The sequence below is a fragment of the Cydia splendana genome, chromosome Z (genome assembly GCF_910591565.1).
Source record: "Cydia splendana chromosome Z, ilCydSple1.2, whole genome shotgun sequence".
Classification (NCBI taxonomy): Eukaryota; Metazoa; Arthropoda; class Insecta; order Lepidoptera; family Tortricidae; genus Cydia; species Cydia splendana.
In genome coordinates, this window is record NC_085987.1 from 9,634,646 (window position 1) to 9,651,327 (window position 16,682).

The 16,682-nt window shown below is 37.8% G+C and overlaps 1 protein-coding gene across 1 annotated transcript; it reads left to right on the forward strand.

Moving 5' to 3' along the window:
• The first annotated feature begins 3,897 nt into the window (after positions 1-3,897).
• LOC134805128 (protein obstructor-E-like) lies at positions 3,898-16,232 on the forward strand. Its single transcript, XM_063778428.1, has 6 exons — positions 3,898-4,054; positions 5,243-5,562; positions 7,449-7,569; positions 8,075-8,269; positions 11,713-11,788; positions 15,342-16,232. Exons 1-6 carry the CDS (start codon positions 4,015-4,017, stop codon positions 15,580-15,582), a joined length of 993 nt encoding a protein of 330 aa, XP_063634498.1. The 5' UTR covers positions 3,898-4,014; the 3' UTR covers positions 15,583-16,232.
• The last annotated feature ends 450 nt before the right edge of the window (positions 16,233-16,682 follow it).

The window sequence follows — 16,682 nt, forward strand, 5'->3', positions numbered from 1 at the left end:
GGCGAAAAACAATCTGTTTGAGCCTACACTATAATACCGCGGCAACCTAAACAAAAAATCAAAAAAATCAAAATTTATTTATTTGTAAACATAGGTTAAATAAAGATCTTATACAATAATTTATGTTTCACTATGTTTTGCCATTTGGCATACAAATATAAAATCAGAACAGCATCCTAAATGCATCAATATTATACAGAATGACCTCAAATTGGTGATACAAAACACTTGATTGTGGCTCAGTTAATGCCAAATAGTATAGGTACCTACTACATTAACCCCGTTGTTAAAATTAGCCGTATTTAATTTTCGCTTATTTTCTAATGGACCGGGTGAATCAACTTTTAGAACACTGATTTCGTGTCCCTAGCAAATAAACATCAATTTTTCAAAAAACTATGTTGATTTTTTACTTTTTTGTTTACACGGGCGTTATTAGATCCACAAACCTTCAATTAACACATTAAAATTAACAACTTAATCTTTTATAGAAAAAGACCGACTTCTCAAAATAGTTAGAAATGCGATACAAATTATTGGCTGGTATTTAACTGATCACCAGATTAGTAATCCACTTCGTCACCTTTATCTGGTAGCATTTTTCATTTCTGTAAGGGTCGCAGTTCTAACCTAACCTAACATTACCGACTTATCTAGTAGCATTTCGTTTCTCTTAGGGTCGCAGTTCTATCCTAACCTAACCCAGAAAATCGAAATCGCCAAACTATGCGTCGTTGAAGATCCGAGTTCTGTTCTGATCATCAAAATGCTTAATTTTCTGATGAAAATACAAAAATCACTATACGCATGCCTTTAGGGTTTGAGGAGTTCCCTCGATTCCTCGTGGATCCCGTCATCAGAACTCAAGCTTGACAAAAATGTGGCTTAAAAACTTAACTTGGTATACAAACATAACGAAGAGGACAAATCGCCAAACGTGAACTATGCTTCATTGAAGAGTTCCGTCCTGATCATCATCAGCAGTTCCACTTCATCAAATATCACTTTTTTGAATGTATATGCTTGATTTGTTGATAAAACACATAAATCACTATATGTATGCGTTTAAGATTTGAGGAGTTCCCTCGATTCCTCATGGATCCCATCATCAGAACTGGGTTTTGACAAAAACGAGACCAATCTGTATGCATATACATACAATCAAAAAAATAATTTTCAAAATCGGTCGAGTAATGACGGAGATATGGAGTAACAAACATAAAAAAAATCACAATCGAATCTCCTCCTTTTGAGATTTGGAAGTCGGTTAATAAATGAGGGCGCCACTTTCTACGTACCTGTCACATTTTTGACGTAAAATGCTTACACATGGCAACAATTTATAGTCTGTCAAGCCATTCCCGTCAGTAGAAAAAAGCGGCTAAAAAATGTAGGCGCGAAGGGTTATCGTCCCATAGAAAATTTGAATATCGCGCCTTTTTCTACTGACAAACTTGTTTGGCCGACTATAGTATGGAAATTTTAGAGTTCCATTTTTCTGATCAAAAATCGCGTGGATATATTACAAGGTCTTTGGAGCCCTTAACTGATACTGTATCTATGGTAAGCCGAAATATTTCCTGTCAAATGTCAAATACCTATATTATGTTTATATTTATATTGCTAATTATTTCAAAATGGTAAATTTAAAAACGATATTATAAAAGTGCAAGCCGAGCACTTTCATTTGATACCAAACTCGACCATACTTTATTGCAAAAAGATGACCAGAATAGCAAGACCCCTCACAAATAGCTTTTTAGCCTTCTAAGCTCTTCTACCTCAATAACCCATTGATCGAGCCTGCTCATAATTTAATGACTAAACTATAATGCCCTCAACTACACGTTTACCCAATTTCATTTAAATTAGAACAAATTTACTTAAGTTCTTGAGTATCAAACTATCCTCTGATAGTTCAGCTTAAAAACATCGAAATGCCGGGACGTGCCCCTAGCCAGCCGCGTGTCCCAAGTCGAATGTAAGAACTTCGTTCGCTTCGCTCGCTCGTTCGATAAACAAATAGAAAAACAACGGGTTGCACTCCGGGAGTGCCGACAGAAGTAAAAATTCAATGACTAGTCTAAAATGACTGCAGCACTATGTATAATTGACCCATCCTCCTTTCCATTGAAAAACTTTAGTTCAGAAATTGCTGGCCACTGTGCTTAAAATTGTAGCGTTAATTGTTTAAAATTCGAATAGTAATTGTAAAGTTACCTTGCAGACCTCGCATCTAAATATATTTGGTCATGATATTTTGAGTTTTATTCACCAGTACTAAAGTTCACTTTTATTAGCGATTTCATCAAGATGTAGCTTTATTGAATTATATTGGAGTGATATAAAGTTATGTAACTGTGAGATCCTCGTATTTCAGCCCGTACAAGATTAGAACATTGAGCTTTATTGCTTAATATAAAAGTCCAGTTTTAAATAATTGACCTGATTATGATACGTTATGACTAAAGTTCTTTGGTGAATAACATTGTCCGTGACACATGACGTCACCGTTACGTTACGCGTCTGAATCGAGTTTATCATTTTTTCCCCACCTCTAAAAGTGCTCAGCGCCGCTAAAGAAGTTTTCACTTCAATAAATATTATAGGACATTTTTATACAAATTGACTAAGCCCCACGATAAGCCCAAAAAGGCTTGTGTTGTGGGTTGTGGGTACTTAGACAACGATATTATATAATATATAAATACTTAAATACATAGAAAATAACCATGACTCAGGAACAAAATACATATTTGTATCATCATACAAATAAATGCCCTTACCAGGATTCGAACCCAGGACCATCGGCTTCATAGGCAGGGTCACTACCCACTAGGCCAGACCGGTCGTCACATTTTGTACGGTCGCTGCAGAAAAAAGTTTGCTCCCATACAAAAATGGTCTGTCCCCAACCATAGGTATGAGGCTGTCCATAAATTACGTCATCGTTTTTTTGACGATTTTTGACCACCCCCCCCCCCCCCTAAAATCATCCAAAAATCATGCTTCGAATGACCCCGTTTCCTCCTACGTCATGCTACCATCATCCGATGTCCAGACCCCCCCCCCTAATTTGAAATGACGTAATTTATGAATAGCCCCTATCGTCAGTACCATAGTTGTTTCTAAATTAAAATATATGGTAACCTATTTACATAATACTATTGACATGGAATAACATAATTATAATAATAAATAACTAGCTATTGCCCGCGAGGGCCGCGACTTCGTCTGCGTGGAATTAGTGACAGCAGCTAAAGTAGGTATAGCGCCTGAATAATGCAAAAAGCAATCATTCAATTCGCGCATTGCTTACTTCAATCATTACGCATTTCATTCACTCTTTCAATTCCACCCCCCTTTCCACTCTCTTCAGGGATGATTTCCGACATAAAAACTATCGTATGTCCTTCCCCTGGGACGCAATGGGACTCAAACTATCTCTATACCAAATTTCAACTAAATCGGTTCAGCGGCTTAAGCGTGAAGAGGTAATAGACAGACAGACACACTTTCGCCTTTATAATATTAGTATGGATGTAACCCAAAATAAACATTTTTTTAACAATTATGGCCTGGATGCGAGTCCTTTAGGTCAAAAACAAAAAGAAGGTCAAGCTGTTTTATTTTTATTAGTACCTACCTACTTGATTTGAGAGTGCTCAGAGGGCCTACCGCGAACCACGTTGGACGTGTTGCCTCTCTGTCGCACTTGTAAATTCGTACGTAAGTTTGACAGGGAGGCCCTTTGTTTATTAAGGTCTGCTTCCAAACTCGTAAAAGGAATAAGTAGTACACAATATCCATGGCTACGCAAAATCGTGTTTCCTAACATGCAGGACACGCGTCACCTTCATCACAACTCACAACTCGTTGTTTTCGTAAAACAGGGTGCGGTGCGCGAGATGAGGTCGTGTGGCAATCGGTCTGTCCATGTCCCCAAGGTTGAGACTCTTTGGGTCTCCGGATCGCCACTCATACGACGCAGCACCATTGAGCTGAACGTACGCGATGAAGACTCTAGTGTGTTTTTTAAGCGCTTGCGCATTTGGTAAGTGCACTGCTTATTTTTGTTTTTATAAAGAATGGTACAAGCACTGAATGTGTCCACCGAATCGAATATACCGATGATATAGTGTTGAAAATCGGTCACTTATAATTTTTTTTTTAATACGTAACTTGTTTCCTCGATTAGCTCCAATTCAATTCATCTTCCTATTTAAGTTGAGTCTAATATCGTGCAATTTTCTAAACATATTTTTTTGTAACATACTTATACGTAAATATTGAAATAATTATAAATGATGTATTAGTTTATCATTTTAATCAGGCCGTAATTATTATTGGAACATAGAGGCTAGTTTTACGACGAAACGAACGAACCAAACTAAAAACCCCGCGCACGTATGTTTCAGGAATTAAGGCCGTAACTATGGACGATTTAATTTCTTAAAAATATGAATGTTGCAATAAATAAGTAAATTCAAAGGAGCAACGCCGCCAGCGTCCTATATAGGCACCATTCCGGAAGCGGGTAGCTATGGGGAGGTATTTTATATTTAGTTTAAATAAGTAACTACCTATAAGTGTTGTTTAAATATTTATTTGTTGTAACTAAATTACTGAGTAGTAGGTCTAGGTACTGAATAAAATTGGAATTCATGTCTTAATGTGAGATAGCGTTACAAAGACAATGATTATTAAAATTTATTAATTCACTGGATCTAATGAATCTCTGCCATTAACGAGACTGTTAACAATGACCGTAATTAAAGATCTCTGAATGACCCTTGGGATTCACAACGTCTTACAGTCTTACAAGTAGAATTGTGGTTTGTAATTTAACGCTTGGTGGTTTAATGCATAAATATGTGTTTATGGTTATTTTTTACTGTGAATATTCTCTATATAATGTTAAAAAATATGAAAACCATTTATTTACAAACAAGATATATATACAGTGGTATTACTAAAAGAAATTAATAACTAGCTTAAATGTAAAACTTAAACTAGCCTCTACGGTCCCATAATAGTTATGGCCTAATTAAAAATGATAAATTAATACATCATGTTTATGGTTGATGCACAATTATCGTAAAGTATTTTCTTTATATTAGACGTGACGGGATTTAGGTAGGGTATTGCATGGCTGACACACAAGCACCATGCATTAAAACTCTCAATTTTGAATCGCGAAGAATATATTCAGAGGTCTTTATAAGACATATTTTTGTTGCAGCGCAAGCTCAATTCAGCAGTTTTAACAGTGGACGGAGTTCAAATGCTTTCGGAAATTCGCGCGTCCAGGCACAGCCAAGCGCTTTTGGAAACTTCGGGAACACAGGCACCCAATCTCAGGCCAGCGCGTTTAGTAGTTTCGGAGGTCAAAGCCAGTCGGCCTTTGGCCGCCAATCTGGGTTCCAACAGAAGCAAACCACCGTAAGCCCTCGGAGCAATCAATTCCAGCAGCAACCAGCCAGGACTAGTGCTGGCTCCTGCAGGGAGTTGAATGAACGCTATCCTGTGTCTGGGAGCTGTGATCGATACATTGAGTGCATAGTAAGTTGAGACTCATGAATCTCATAATACAATTAGGGATTGCAATCCGGTCCGGCGGATCCGGTAATCCGGCCGGATCCGGCACATTTTAGGAGCTACCGGATCCGGTTAAAATCACCGGATCCGGACCGGATCCGAGAAAATAGAAAAAAAGAGCGCACACAGCACCCACTGTGCGTTTTAGGTGAGATAAAGGCGACGGATGGAAGAAAGAAGTTAAACAGAATAAAGAACGAATGAAAAAGTCAAGATTTAGTAAAATAAGAAGTTATTTAATATGATGATGATTGAGAACAGAAGAGGATTTCCTCTTCTTTCATGTGGGTGGCACGAATGGCACGATACGACGATTACTTAAATACTTATAAGTACAAATTAAAGGATGACGATATGTCATGGAAGGCATTTGTAACGACCGGTCTGGCCTAGTGGGTAGTGACACTAGTGTGACTAGTGACCATTCAGTGACTCTGCCTATGAAGCCGATGGTCCTGGGTTTGAATCCCGGTAAAGGTATTTATTTGTGTGATGAACACAGATATTTGTTCCCGAGTCATGGGTGTTTTCTATGTATACAATAAGCATGTATTTATCAATATACTATACGTGTACAAGCTTTGCTTGGTTTGGGGCTACGAGTAGGTCGATCTGTATAAGATTGTCCCCAAATATTTATTCATGAATTATTTCTTTATTTGTGATTTAGGCTATAAAACTATTTCCACGGATAATAAATGAAAGCAAGATAATATTGGAGCGCATTTCATATAATTTTGATTAAAAGTAAAATATGTTTAGTTACTAGAATGGATGTCAGCGTTACAAATAATTCCATCCTAGAACAGTTACGAAAACTTGTCCTTTCAAAAAGTTCCAATTCCCATCCCATAATTATCCCATTAACAGGCTTTGGAATCTAATCAAATTTATAATTTTATTGTAAACGTAAATTTGATCAGAATGCATGTGAATTTACATATAATAAAATTAATAAATGACTTAGATTTTAAATTTTATTTGAGATTGACATGATATGACACTTTTTTCCTCGTATAACGCATAAAACTTGAAAAATATGTAATTTAATTAACTTTCATATCCTTATACCTAACCGGATCCGGTCCGGCCGGATCCGGCCGGATTGTGGCAAAATCCGGCCGGATCCGGCCGGATTGGTCAAATCAATCCGGTTTGCAATCCCTAAATACAATGTTATACTAGGGTAGTGGAACCAATAGATGACGCGACTACCCCAACTTTAGATTTTTTTATATTTGTTAGAACGCGTTTCCAGTAACTTCAACATCTAATTAAATTGAGAATAAAAGACTCCGAACTATCTTATCATTATTCAGTATTTTTATAAAAAAAAATTAACTGCCACATAAGGCCAATTTGCCCAGAAGATGAACAATTTGGTCCTATAGTTGAACCAATATGTATAAATGGTATCCTCCAGTATAGAAATGTAACAAGACCATTTGTCTTATAGTAGTTATGGTATTTAAAGACAACGTTTCATAGAAACTCATGGCTTCGATTGCCTAAATAAAGCAATATTACTAATAATAAAATCAAGTAAAAACGTTAATCTTATAGTAATCTATATCTGTTTTGTTCAAAACGGTCCAACTTTTGGTCATGATTTGAGTAAATGAACTAATTGAATTTTTGGTGCGTATCAATCATTTTTTTAGGAATATACGCTAAAAGTTGAACTAGTAATTTTCGTCGTACAAGTTTTGGGCATAAAAAAGGGCTTGTATAAATTTCCCGAAGTCGTAATTTTCAAAACTTTATGCAACTTGTCCATTAGTCTGTACTCTGTACGTAAAATGCTATGTTAGACTGATAAATGGCTTTCTCATCATAACACCAATTTTCAGAACGGAACAGCCGAAGAAAAGACCTGCCCAGACGGTTTGCTGTTCAATGCTAACGTGCTCTTCACAACTTATCCTTGTCAATACCCCAATGAGGTTCAATGCCTTGAACGTTCAGCTTTGCGTGAGTACAGACAGATTATTACTATATCTATGGTCAATTCTCAGCGTGCGTAATACCTACTTATGTATGTGCAAGACGTCTACACAATATTTTAAACTTTGGTTTCCTCGTCGCATGACTAATGCTTTGTAGAAGTTTTGCAACCATTTTAACTTTATTATATTGCCATGGCGTTATCGAGACAATAATTTGTAAAATGTTATGTATGTTATCAATATTGCTGCTGTACCTTTGAGTGTTAAAATAATTACACTCATCTAGTTGTATACATTGATACTTATGCCTTTTCTGCTATGCGATTGCATATGTAATTACCTACATAAAAATCGTAGGAACGTCTCAGGGCTATAACCGCGAAAATCGAAGTTCGCAAATTGCGGGCATCTGTCTCTGTCACTCTAATTACAGTTTAATTGGAGTAAAAGAAAAAGATCCCCGCAATTTGCGAATTTCGGTTTTCGCGGTAGCCCCCCAGATACAAGACGAAGTTTTTGTGTGTTTATAGAGCCTGCTCAACCGACGGAGGACTGTCCCCATCAGTTTGGATACTTCAAGTTGGGTGATGCGAGGAACTGCAGTGGTTTCAGGACCTGTGTGAATGGTGTAGGCTATGACTTCACGTGCCCCGAGGGACTTGCGTTCAGCTCGGAGAGCTACCGCTGCGAATGGCCTGATGAAGTCGCCGATTGTGACGCCGAAGGTAATTTACAATGCGATTGCGAACATTATGTTACAAATTATTTACTTAAGAGCTTTAATCGGGCTAATCGTGGACACCAAGTATCTGTCTGATTCACACATACATAGGTATATATATAAATATGTAGTTACAGATATTTATTTATCATATCATATGTAAATCGTTGCCTAGCCTCGATTTGTGTAAGATTGTCGCACAGAATTTTAAAATAAAAAATATATATGTAAAAGGGGAAGTAAGGTAAACGTCCCAATATGGTTAAGACTTTAAAAAATACTAATTTATCAATATTTTTCGTATACCCGAAAGTGAAAGTACCTAAGTACCTATATGAAATCGTTTTATCTCAGTTAAAAGTTTAACCCTTAAATGCATGATTTTTTCTTTTGGCCCGATATTAATATATTAGTAGAAGAGCCGGCCGCAAATTTTCTAACCGACTTGATACCACGATGAAATGCACAATGGTTTCCCATAAAAGTGATGCTAAGACCGAATTCGATAGTCTGCCACGGCGGAACTTGCCGAAAGTACGAAAAAGAAGGCCACTTCCGGTGCGAAAAAAGGGGGCTGATTTAACCCATCTGATACCGAAATAATAGTAATGGCAGCAGTTAGAAATTTACATGTAGACACAGAAAAGCGAAGTCTGCCAGTATTTTTTTTGCCGGAAGTGCTTGGGAGACGCTCTCAAAGGTGGCCACCAGGACCCCTAATTTAACCCATCTGATACCACCATGAAACCAATTCCAGTCGGTAGGTATGAACCCTCATGTCAGGAATATATAAGTCTGCCAAGGCTTTTCCTGCCGAAACACCTTGGCAGACGAGATTATGTGAGCAAGGTAACCATCGGTTACCCTACACTAACCCATCTGATACCACCATGAAACCAATTCCAGTCGGTAGGTATGAACCCCCATTTTAGGAATACATAAGTCTGCCATGGTTTTTCCTGCCGAAACACCTTGGCAGACGAGATTATAAGCAAGATGACTATCGGTTACCGTACATTAACCCATCTGATACCACCATGAAACCAATTCCAGTCGGTAGGTATGAACCCTCATTTCAGGAATATATAAGTCTACCAAGGCCTTTCCTGCCGAAACACCTTGGCAGACGAGATTATGTTAACAAGATGTACATCAGTTACATGAAACCAATTCCAGTCAGTAGGTATGAACCCGCATTTCAGGAATATATAAGTCTGCCAAGGCTAGGTCTTACCCATCTGATACCTTGTTTGACAAGACCAGTCTGCCAAGTCAAGTCTGCCAAGGCCTTGGCATACTTATATATTCCTGAAATGCGGGTTCATACCTACTGTCTGGAATTGGTTTCATGTAACTGATGTACATCTTGCTAACATAATCTCGTCTGCCAAGGTGTTTCGGCAGGAAAGGCCTTGGCAGACTAATATATTCCTAAAATGAGGGTTCATACCTACCGACTGGAATTGGTTTCATGGTGGTATCAGATGGGTTAGTATACGGTAACCGATGGTCATCTTGCTTATAATCTCGTCTGCCAAGGTGTTTCGGCAGGAAAAGCCTTGGCAGACTTATATATTCCTGAAATGGGGGTTCATACCTACCGACAGGAATTGGTTTCATGGTGGTATCAGATAGGTTGATGTAGGGTAACTGATGTACACCTTGCTAACATAATCTCGTCTGCCAAGGTGTTTCGGCAGGAAAAGCCCTGGCAGACTTATATATTCCTGAAATGAGGGTTCATACCTACCGACTGGAATTGGTTTCATCGCGGTATCAGATGGGTTAGTGTACGGTAACCGATGGTCAGCTTGCTTATAATCTCGTCTGCCAAGGTGTTTCGGCAGGAAAAACCATGGCAGACTTATGTATTCCTAAAATGGGGGTTCATACCTACCGACTGGAATTGGTTTCATGGTGGTATCAGATGGGTTAGTGTAGGGTAACCGATGGTTACCTTGCTCACATAATCTCGTCTGCCAAGGTGTTTCGGCAGGAAAAGCCTTGGCAGACTTATATATTCCTGACATGAGGGTTCATACCTACCGACTGGAATTGGTTTCATGGTGGTATCAGATGGGTTAAATTAGGGGTCCTGGTGGCCACCTTTGAGAGCGTCTGCCAAGCACTTCCGGCAAAAAAAATACTGGCAGACTTCGCTTTTCTGTGTCCACATGTAAATTTCTAACTGCTGCCATTACTATTATTTCGGTATCAGATGGGTTAAATCAGCCCCTTTTTTTCGCACCGGAAGTGGCCTTCTTTTTCGTACTTTCGGCAAGTTCCGCCGTGGCAGACTATCGAATTCGGTCTTAGCATCACTTTTATGGGAAACCATTGTGCATTTCATCGTGGTATCAAGTCGGTTAGAAAATTTGCGGCCGGCTCTTCTACTATATGTAACACATAATTGTTTGCCGAATCTAGGAAAAATAGTAAAAAAAAATAACTTCGATTTTCACTGCGAAATCAGTGTTAGAAGTTGAATTGGCTAAATCATATTTATGTAAATATGTAATTTTCAGTAATAGATTATATGAAATCTTTTACTACCTTTAGAAAGGTACACTATTTGTGATATACCTATGATATCGTTTTTAAATAAGTATAAAATAATTACAAACCCCGAAAACACCGTTCAAAATCACATACTTACTAAAAATTATCAACTTCTGGATTTTTCCAAGTTTTCCGATTTTTCGTTTTAAAACGAATGTAATTTTTATAAATTAAAAATATTGCGTAAATTTAACCCTTAAATCATCACCCTACTACTTGACGTTTGGTATAAAGGTGCGTTCAAGAACGTAAGCCTTTTTTTTTAAATCTGTGAGCTGTTAAATGCTTTGTAGAGATTTGGCAACACTATGCATTTAAGGGTTAAACATTTAGAATGATTTTTATAGTATTAACTTTTTTGAGCAACAACAACAGCAACGGTACATATACCTTACTGACGTACGTAGCGGTCAACAGCCAAAGACCAATAAGGACTTTTTGTTTGATTGATATTAATTTATAGACATCTTTCGTTACAGAATGGAACCATTTAAATTATGTTGTCACAACGTCCCTTTTGTACCCTACTACTTTCATTAATAATTCGTCTTATTATCATTTTATAGCACTATCTGCATTTACGGTTTTATATATGTAGGTAAAACAGCAACAGTCTTAAATGTCTATCGGTGGACCTTATGCCTTTAAGGGGCCCACTGATTAACAGTCCGCCGGACGGTATCGGCCTGTCAGTTGTTCGGAACTGTCAAAATTTTGTTCTAACTGACAGGCCGATACCGTCCGGCGGACTGTTAATCAGTGGGCCCCTTTTGTAATATCTAAGGTCCACCGATGGACAGTTAACAGTGTGGGCGATGGTCCTTATGTAGAGCCGCTAACTTATGAACTGAGTTTGCAATAGTAACAAATATGAATACGTTATTTCAGCTTTCCTTGGCTTCCGCTGCCCAGAGGTGCCAATATCTAAAGAACTTGGCCCACCTGCTGGCTACAGATACTACAGGTAACATGCAAGGAATGCAAGCCATGCAAGTTCTTGCTACTCTACACCTCGCTTAACCACTCACATGATTGATATTTTTCAGTGACCTCAATTATTATTATAAAATAAGGGTGTAGTTGCCAGCTGTCGGCAACTACAGCCAAAAGCAAAAGCATGTGAGTGGTTAACGTTTTAAGGATAAAATTAATTTGAGAAGTTTCAGCACTAACATAATTATCCCTACTAGGTAATATTATAAACGCAAAAGTAACTCTGTATGTCTGTCTGAACCGATTTAAATGAAATTAGTATGGAGATAGAGAGTTTGAGGCCCGCGGAAGGACATAGGGTAGTTTGAGGCCAGCGGAAGGATATAGGGTAGTTTGAGGCCAGCGGAAGGATATAGGGTAGTTTGAGGCCCGCGGAAGGACATAGGGTAGTTTGAGGCCAGCGGAAGGATATAGGGTAGTTTTCGTCGTCCCACGCAGATGACGCAGACGAAGTCCCGGGCAGACATAGTTATTAATAAAAAAATAACTTGTTAAAGTTGCTTTTTATGTCCGCCTGTTCGTCCCGTTGGGCGCTTACGGTAGGTATGCATTTATTTTCTAATTCTTAGTAAATAAATATTTATTGCGAACTAAGTTGTAGTCGTAGCATGGTTTGATGCAGACAAGGTCGAGGTGTCAAGCTATAGTCAGAAAATAAAAGTAGGTAGGTATGTATAATTTGTTTAGTAGTTCATAAAACATCGTAACAGGTTGGCATTTGCTAATGTCGACCGGACAGTCCGTGTCAGGTCAGGTAGCCGCTAAATGTCAGCAGAAGAGCGCGACCTTGGTGACGTAATTCCTCGTTAGAAATACCAACACCTTGCATAAGCTGGCATATTATGTGAGCATTTTGCGGATTGTCGGTAGGCACATATAGGTACATTGCCTGCTTTCTCAACGCGTTGCCAATAATGCCAATAACTTTCAAAACAATATGGGCATCACCTCCTGAAACGCTGAATTTGTATCTATATCTATACATATCCTATCCTATTGTTAACGGACTTTAATTTCAAGAAGCAGTTACTGTAGGTATTCTGTTGAGCCAATTTTTAGGGTCCTGTAACTACTTTAAAAAAACGGAACCCTTATAGAATCGCATCACTCGTGTCACTCGTCTGTCTGGCTGTCCATCCGTCTGTCACAGTCAATTTGCTCCGAAACTACTAAAAGGGTTAGGTTGAAAGTTGGTACATATTTGTACATAACCATAAGGTAGCAACGAACGAGTAATGTAAATTAATGAATTTAAAAAGCCAATTTTAAAAGGGGTCAAATTACACTTTTTTTAATTCAAGTGTGCTACTTCACCTACATTTAGTGCGACCAAGTGTAGCTTACAACTTATAATATGGAGTCACTTTACGACATAATAGGTGCGGGACCCTAATAGCCGTTTTACATAATAAGAGTAAACAAGTCAAAGTCAGCGTGTAAGACTCGCAGAGCGCCTCAGAGGTCTATCTCGATGCGACGACCAAAACATTAATGATGAGTATACCCTTGACATTCTGATTCCGAGGTGTAGATATATCTAATAATATAAAATATTCAGATCCTCACAAAGATTATGTGCGCGATTTACATTTGAAGTGGTATGTATATGGTATAAGGTATAAGTATATTTTTTTCTAGATATAGCTGCGTTAATCATGCCTATTTTATTATTATTACAACTAGGTAAATAGGTATACGAGGTAGTAAGTAGTAAGAACTATTATGTAATCTCTGGTGGTAGGCAACATGTAGGTACATTACAAAATTGTTAATTTTATTTACAACATAATTGCTCGTAACGTGGAAGTTATTGAACCGTTTTATATAGGCTCATAATCCTAGATATTAAACACGCGTGATTTTTCATTATATTATAGCACTTGTTAGGTAAGGAATGATAATCTATCTGACTTAAGAAGGTAACTTTAACGTAGGTAACGTAGATTGCTAATAATAATATGTATGGAAACGGAGCCTTCTTAAATTGGTCGTGTAGGATTTACAACAAGGACTGGCTGCTCGATTCGGAAAATGAATTAGATTTCTACTAGACTTCAACAAGTTACGATACGGATAATTTAAAGATATTTGTAAGATAGATATGTCAAATTTGACGTTTCCGCGATTCTAGAGGCCCTCTTGAACGATTTCGACAAGTTATGACTTAGATATCCAAGTCACATCTAGTCGATATCTAATGTAGATCTAGTTGATCTCTAAATCGTCTCAAGATCTTGTGATTATCTCGAAATCCGAATAGGCCTGTGGAGGGCTTGTGCATTGGTCATTACACACATCGGCCGTCTTATTGCGCGCTCGCTTACAGCTCGCGCGCACAATTTATTATACTGTGGCACAATATCGCCTCGTGAGTAATGGACTAATGACCAACGTAGAACAGTTGTACCTATCACAAATCACAATGTACTATTTCGAAATATAGATAGGTAAACAATTTATTATTTAATCATTGCATTAATGTACAACATAATAAGTATACAGGGTAAGTATATCAAATGTAGGTAACCTATGTATAATATAGATATAGAATTTACATTTGAATTACATTACAACAATAACTCTTTTTAGATCATTCCTAAGAATATCAAAAACAGATTATGAAAATTATGAATGGATGGACATTAGTATAAGGATTTTTCCCAAAAATTTGCAAAACTAATAAAGCGGTTACTTCATTGAACGTTGATGAGTAGAGCCTCTACCATCAGTTTTGACATTGACATAACGCTCACGTCTACGTAATTTACTTTCTGTACATCTCGCTTGCACTAATATGCGAGTACAAGCGAGATGCATAGAAAGTAAGTTACGTAGACGTGAGCGTATATGTCAATGTAAAAACTGATGGTAGACGTATAGGTATACCTACATCTACATATCGCTGGCCCAATATTACAGGGTTCTATGTTTCACTTTTATCGAACTGAAATTTGAACATTGTCATAGTGACATTAAGTCGAATTTCTACTATCTTGAAAATGTAACATAGTTAGAACCCTGTAATATTGGGACAGCGATATTTAATAGCTAACTTTAACGGCCTGCTAGCCTAGTCGGTAGTGACCCTGCCTACGAAGCAGGAGGTCCCGGGTTCGAATCCTGGTAAGGGCATTTATTTGTGTGTTTAACACAAATATTTGTTTCTGAGTTAAGGCTGTTTTCTACGTATATAAGTATTATTGGTATTATATACCTATGTATTAGATATATCGTCGTCTAGTGCCCACAACACAAGCCTATTGAGCTTACTGTGGACTAGGTCGATCTGTGTAAAATTGTCCTATAATATTTCTGAAAAAACTTGGCTTATGACCCGTAAAGTACGCTTCAACTATAGGTATGGTAACGGCTTTAAAATGTGGCAAGCCCGTGGATTCAAGTTCTATTCAGAACGCTCTACCGACTGACATCAATTTATACTTATACCTACGTTTTAAGAGATTTTTCATTTTTCATTTGGAGCCCTATTCTTCAGAATTAATACCTACCCTCATGTTTCACAGGTCCGACACGAACTGCCAGAAATATTTCATTTGCATCGAAGGCCGTCCTCGCGTGCTAAGCTGCGGTGGCGAGTCGGGTTTCGACGAGCTGACCTCCACCTGTGTCTCGGCCGACGAGGTGGCGGCTTGCCCTCAGGACCTCCGCGCCGCCGCCGCCAGAGCCAGGGATGAAGAGAACCAACGACTCGCCAAAGAAATATCTTTCAATGCACGCCCGCTACAACAAAAAAGACGATTCTAATACGCAAAAAATGTACAGTCAATAAGGTACAAGATTTAGAATTTACGTACCCATTTAAGGCCTTATTAATTGGAACTACCGACAAAAATGTTGTGTAACGGAAATAAATCATATTTTTATTACACAGTAACATTAATTATAACAAATTTCTATGCAGCGGGGTCACCTCTCTCTGCAGCTGACTGTACATTCTTGTTTCTTAATGAATCCCAATAACTACACGACGTATTTAAGTGTGGGTACCTAAGACAACTTAAAGTCGTTTATATTACATATTTTTTGACAATAGCGTGTATATTGATATCTTAGAGTTCTTAGACCTTGACTGTACCCGCTTATTCATAAACGCGCTACCAATCTCGATTAGCTATAATAATCGTTTGTCTTTATCTGTCATTTTGACTTATGTATTTGTAAGAAGGGGATAAAACATAATTTAACTAAATCAGGCCCGTAAAGTTTTATGAATAAGGGGGTTGTCAATAATATATAGGTAATTTACTTTCAGCTAGTCCTTTGAGTCAGTCATTTGAGTTACCTACCTATGTCAGTTTGTGCATATAACACAATATAGGTATATAATTTTACAGTCATTTAAATAAATACAGTGATATACCCACAGTGTGAACACTAGATCCGAGGGATTATACTCGCAAGGCCAGATGTTGGGGGCCGGACACCCTCACCTCACTATTCAGCTCGAAAATCCTCAGAACTAGTGCGCAAACTGTTGTGTAATATTCACAGAAATATTTTGCCTTTTATTTTTTTATAATTTACCTACACGTTTGTTTCAAAACCTCATAAAGTCAGACAAAGGGTATAGTCCAGAGTGTAGGTCAAAAATTTCCCTTTGGCAGGATTGGTCCTTAGAACCCAAGAATGGATTTAAGAAGTAGAGCCGCCAAGATTTTTGATGTAGGTAATTTTTTTATGGGGAGGCGAGCTCTCTACTTTATCTTGATATCTATACCTATCATATAAGCTACTACGCCACGTTTGGTATCGTTTTCGTATAAATCGGGGATGCTGAATTCATTTATGATATCATAATGACACCATTCCGAAGTAAAAACACATAAAATATTACAAAAAATACC

What these genes read in the sequence shown, in the direction of transcription:
- LOC134805128 (XM_063778428.1), top strand. Translation starts at nt 4,015, where the DNA reads ATGAAGACTCTAGTGTGTTTTTTAAGCGCTTGCGCATTTG. An exon ending in CCTTGAACGTTCAGCTTTGC is followed by an intron (nt 7,570 to 8,074) that starts GTGAGTACAGAC and finishes GTGTGTTTATAG; the next exon opens with AGCCTGCTCAACCGACGGAG. An exon ending in CGCCGATTGTGACGCCGAAG is followed by an intron (nt 8,270 to 11,712) that starts GTAATTTACAAT and finishes ACGTTATTTCAG; the next exon opens with CTTTCCTTGGCTTCCGCTGC.